General features: G+C 50.1%; 1 protein-coding gene across 1 annotated transcript in view; it reads right to left on the reverse strand.

The window, feature by feature from the left end:
* Positions 1-993: 993 nt before the first annotated feature.
* LOC140717823 (cathepsin F-like) overlaps positions 994-5637 on the reverse strand; it is a 39504-nt gene continuing 34860 nt past the window's right edge. The window contains exons 10-12 of the mRNA XM_073031545.1: positions 3467-3557; positions 1863-1921; positions 994-1753 (exon numbers count right to left, since the gene is read on the reverse strand). Of these exons, the coding sequence (XP_072887646.1) occupies positions 1682-1753; positions 1863-1921; positions 3467-3557 (222 nt within the window). The 3' untranslated portion in view covers positions 994-1681. The remainder of the gene's footprint in view (positions 1754-1862; positions 1922-3466; positions 3558-5637) is intronic.

A 5637-nucleotide genomic window follows, 5' to 3' on the forward strand; every position in this document is an offset into this window, starting at 1 on the left:
TCTCTCTCTCTCTCTCTCGCAACACAGCGACAAACAAACGACGGTAGTCTGTGTGAACTGCAGCGAACTTTATATTTCCATCAGACAATTCATTATCCCCTAGACAACGATAGAGCTTATTTCTTCTTATTATTATTATACCCGCATTTTTAGGTTTAGTATTGACGACGTATATTATCTGTATATTTGCATTGATATTATTTTTGTGTATTTTTACTAATAAATACTGTTGAAAATAGTATCATCAGACTTCAACGGACGTCTCTATCTTTGCTGATAAGTCACCACATGCACTCCATCTGTGCCCTCTGGTTCTAGACTCCCCCACTATAGGAAACATCCTCTCCACATCCACTCTATCTGTGTCCTCTGGTCCTAGACACCCCCACCATAGGAAACATCCTCTCCACATCCACTATCTGTGTCCTCTTGTCCTAGACTCCCCCACTATAGGAAACATCCTCTCTACATCCACTCCATCTGTGTCCTCTGGTCCTAGACTCCCCCACTATAGGAAACATCCTCTCCACATCCACTCTAACTGTGACCTCTGGTCCTAGACACCCCCACCATAGGAAACATCCCTCTCCACATCCACTCTATCTGTGTCCTCTTGGTCCTAGACTCCCCCCCACTATAGGAAACATCCTCTCTACATCCACTCCATCTGTGTCCTCTAGTCCTAGACTCCCCCACTATAGGAAACATCCTCTTCATGTTTCTGACTCTCTAGGTCTTTCCATATTTAATAGGGTTCAATTTGTTCCCCACTGATTTTCCTCAGCTCCCGTGAGTAGTTGTCGTGAGCCAGCATGACGGGTGTTATTGTAATGGGGACAGGTGACGCAGGCAAGTGGTCTGAGGCGAAGTGGCTGACAGTGTCTTGGGTTGCTCGCACTGGAGGTCAGAAGCGGGAGAGGGGAGTGTCGGTGTTTGAGGAAGGAGAGGGATTGTTTCCCGGAGGCAGCGCCAGACAAACTCAACCAGTCAGCGTGATGCTTCAAGTCACTTTATTAAGTCTTTGCAAAAGCCACAAAATTGCAGAGCTTGTTCAACCACAGAAAGGTCAGGGTGGAAAACAGCAGGGAAATGAACCAATCCCTTTCCAAGGAAAAGTGTTCCACTGGAAAAGCTCTGGGAAGGAATCCATTCATTCCAAACGGAAACATTCCAACTGACAGCCCCGTGATCTAAGGAGATTGATGCCTTGAACCCATCCCTTCCACTGAGCCAGAATTCCAACGGGACCCGCCTCTCCCAAGACCAAACCACCTCCAGTGAACACAAGCGTTCCCGATGGACGGCGTCATGGCCGCCTATCCACTCTCTACGTCGCTCGGGGTCTCTGACCGGTGCCTCCCTGAGAGGACGGGGTAGCCTTCCATACCAGGGCTCACCCTAGCAGGGTGGAGTCTGCTGACAAGTCCAAGCGGATCGGACTCGCGGTGGGGGCGGCCATGGGGGCTGTTAGAGAGCCGAAGATGCTGCTCAGTGTGACCGAGTGACTGGAATGGGGCTGGGTAGAAATGGGCCGGGGTGGGAACCTGATGGTGTGTGTGTTGGAATGGGTCCTATTTGTGCAGAAACGCCATGCCAAGCTGTAAAGGTGGAGGAGCTTCTTCCCGTCGCCTCGCCGCCTCCGATCGCCCAGGGCTGCAGCGACGCGCCCAGAGCGCTCGACTTAAACAACTGGGGCCATGGGGAAGCGGTTCACTCCACAGCACTGTTCCCCAAGGTACAGGCGGAAATATCCCTGTCACGGAAAGTGGAATGGAAGAGGTTAGTGAGTTCTTGTGTAGCGAAGCGTGAATGGGATCTCATCCTGCACGGAATTTTCTGACTTCTAAGCTTGAAAAACTTACCATTTCACCCCAGTTCTGTCCCCAGCTATTCTTGACGATCCAGTACGACGTCCCCTTTTCTGAAAAATCGGAAAACGGACGGAGTGAGCTTCTCCTCCGATTCAGCGGCCGCACCCCCCACTCACACGCTGAGCCCCGCGTCGCTGGCCCGTTCTCCAGGGGACGGGCGCTGGAGTAGAGAGGGACCCGACGCACGGCGTGCGGAGGTAGGAGAGTCTCAGACCCGGCATTCGATGTTGTTCATAGGGGAACCACTGCTGGGCACGCCGAGGGCGTGGGGAACCAGGAATGGGAAAGGGATCAGAGGGATTTACTCTGGGTGGTGGACAGGGGCGGTTACGAAAAGATTCAATGATTAGATGGGAATAAGTAACACCGAGCATTAATCAGAGATGAATCTATAATCGAAAGAGTTTAACGTTTAAATGTGGAACAACCCTCGCTCCTGGACCCGGGCTCTGTTGCGCGCAGATACGCTCTTGCCACTGTGTGTCTATGCGCGTTGCCATTAAACGAAGACTCTGTTTGCATCGCAAGGTGGAAGGCGGGAGGGTGAAGGGGATCCGGAGGGAATTTTTCCCTTGGACGAAAATACTGTAGCAGCATTGGACAAGTAGTTGTATCACGGAGGTAGAGGAGGCCAGTGCAGGCAAATGGGATCGGTGAAGAACAGAGATGAGGAGGAATTGATTTATCCGGAGGGTGGTGATTGGCCAAGCCAATGGGGATATTTAAAGCAGAGTTCAACAGGTTGCTTATTAGTATGGGTGTCGGGGAGAAGTGGGAGAATGGGTTTGGGAGTCATGATAAATCAGCCACATTTGAATGTCGGAGTAGATTCGACGGGCCGAATGGCCTAAATCTGCTCCTACGTCTTATGGTAGAGGTGTCAAACTCATTTTAGGTCACGGGCCGGATTGAGCAAAATGCAGCTTCATGCGGGCCGGATCAGTCGGACGCGTGCGAACGCAGCTTTCGTTGCCTCCGTTTTTTCAGCCTGCTCTCATGTGTCTCAATCTCTGCTATAACTACAAAGTGTTTCACTTTACAAATTCCGTTTCTTATGAAGAAGACTGCCGAGCAAGACTGCCGAATAAACACTAAAAACTCTGAAAACCTGGTACCTGAATAAACTCAGCATTAGCCATATCATACGCCATAGGCGCTTCGATTACTGGGGCCAGCTTTAATAGTAATTAGATATTATCTCGCGGGCCAAAGATAATTCCACCGCGGGCCGCATTTGGCCCGCGGGCCTTGAGTTTGACATATATGTGTTTGGTCTTGTAAGGTCGAGGTGCTGGTCGCTGTGTGCGAATACTCGCAGTGCGTGGGGGGTGGGGATGCGCAGGGAGTAGGATACAGAGATGGACAATTAGTAAAGGTCTCTGATTCTCGGACATGAGGAATGGCACAGCGCCCCGCCCCCGACACAGCGCCCCGCCCACGGCACAGCGCCCCGCCCACGACACGGCGCCCCGCCCCCGACACAACGCCCCGCCCACGACACGGTGCCCCGCCCACGGCACAGCGCCCCGCCCACGACACGGCGCCCCGCCCACGGCACAGCGCCCCGCTGATCGGAGACGGGAGGTGGTACTCACGGTAGCCGTATCCCACAATGCACGCGACGAGGTTCAGCCTGTTCATAGGGCACCTGTATGCGCTAGCACGGATTATTCCACCCCTGTAGGTCTGTGGGAAAGCGAGAAAAGATAGGCGTACTCTTCGCACACGGTCCCACGTCCTGTCGGTTAGGACGGGAGCTCGCTCAGCATCGGGGATGAGCCCCGGGAATGGGAACGCGAGGTGCATTCGGAGCCAAAATGGGCCAAACCATGGGACACGTGGACAGGCATACAAATAGAGAGATGGCCCGGAGTGACGAGATTGGATGGTAAGGACTTGCTGGACAGTAGGGCTGTTTCCACGCTGAAGGGTTCGAGTGAGAGAACGCGGAGAGAGGGGGGAGACCTCCAGTGAGTGAGTGAGAGAGAGTGAGAGATAGAGGTGAGTGAGTGAGAGAGAGTGAGAGATAGAGACAACAGAAAGTCATGGGAGAGGACTAGTGAGTGCTTGTGAGAGAGAGAACAGAGGTAAATTGGGAGATGACCCTCTACTGAGTGAGAGAGATAGACAGAGAACCATAGAACATTACAGCACAGAAACAGACCTTTCGGCCTTCTTGGCTGTGCTGAACCATTTTTCTGTCTAGTCCCACTGACCTACCTGCACCTGGACCATATCCCTCCATACATCTCTCATCCATGTACCTGTCCAAGTTTTTCTTAAATGTTAAAAGTGAGCCCGCATTTACCACTTCATCTGGCAGCTCATTCCACACTCCCACCATGCTCTATGTGAAGAAGCCCCCCCCAATGTTCCCTTTAAACTTTTCCCCCTTCACCCTTAACCCATGTCCTTTGGTTTTTTTTCTCCCCTAGCCTCAGTGGAAAAAGCCCGCTTGCATTCACTCTATCTATATCCATCATAATTTTATATACCTGTATCAAGACTCCCCTCATTCTTCCACGCTCCAGGGAATAAAGTCCTAACCTATTCAACCTTTCTCGGTAACTCATTTTCTCAAGTCCCAGCAACATCCTTGTAAACCTTCTCTGCACTCTTTCAACCTTATTAATATCGTTCCTGTAATTCAGTGACCAAAACTGTACACAATACTCCAAATTTGGCCTCACCAACGCCTTATACAACCTCACCATAACATTTAAAACACTTATACTCAATACTTTGATTTATAAAGGGCAATGCACCAAAAGCTCTCTTTACGACCCTATCTACCTGTGACACTAATTTTAGGGAATTTTGTATCTGTATTCCCTGATCCCTCTGTTTTACTGCACTCATCAGTGTCCTACCATTTACCTTGTATGTTCTACCTTGGGTTTTCCTTCCAAAGTGCAATACCTCACACTTGTCTGTATTAAACTCCATCTGCCATTTTTCAACCCATTTTTCCAGCTGGTCCAGATCCCTCTGCAAGCTTTGAAAACCTTCCTCATTGTCCACTACACCTTCAATCTTTGTATCATCAGCAAATTTGCTGATCCAATTTACCACATTACCATCCAGATCAGTGATATAGATGACAAATAACAATGGACGCTGCACTGATCCCTGTGTCACACCACTAGTCACAGGCCTTCACTCAGAGAAGCAATCCTCCACTACCACTCTCTGACTTCTCCCACTGAGCCAATGTCTAATCCAATTTACTACCACGCCATGTATACCTAGGGACTGAATCTTCCTAACTAACCCCCTATGCGGGACCTTGTCAAAGGCCTTACTGAAGTCCATGTAGACAACGTCCACTGCCTTCCCTTCATCCACTTTCCTTGTAGCCTCCTCGAAAGACTCTAATACATTTGTTAAACATGACCTACCACGCACAAAGTCGTGTTGACTCTCCCTAATAAGTCCCTGCCTATCTAAATACTTGTAGATCCTATCTCTTAGCACTCCTTCCAACAATTTCCAATAAAGATGAGAGAGAGAGTTAGGAGAGGACCTTTAGTGAGCGAGTGAGAGAGAGAGAGAGAACAGGGAGAGATGGGGGGTCCTCTAGTGAGTGAGAGATAGATAGAGATAACAGAGAGAGAGAGTTGGGGAGAACCTCCAGAGTATTTACATCTGAGTTCCTGAGGCTCACCCGGGATTGCACGACTGACATAGTGAAAACCGAGTGGAAGTTACTGACATAAGCTTTCAACAGCGCCATCTACACCCCCCAGAAATGGAGGTCCTACTTTGC

Source organism: Hemitrygon akajei, chromosome 28 (assembly GCF_048418815.1).
Source record: "Hemitrygon akajei chromosome 28, sHemAka1.3, whole genome shotgun sequence".
Taxonomy (NCBI): domain Eukaryota; kingdom Metazoa; phylum Chordata; class Chondrichthyes; order Myliobatiformes; family Dasyatidae; genus Hemitrygon; species Hemitrygon akajei.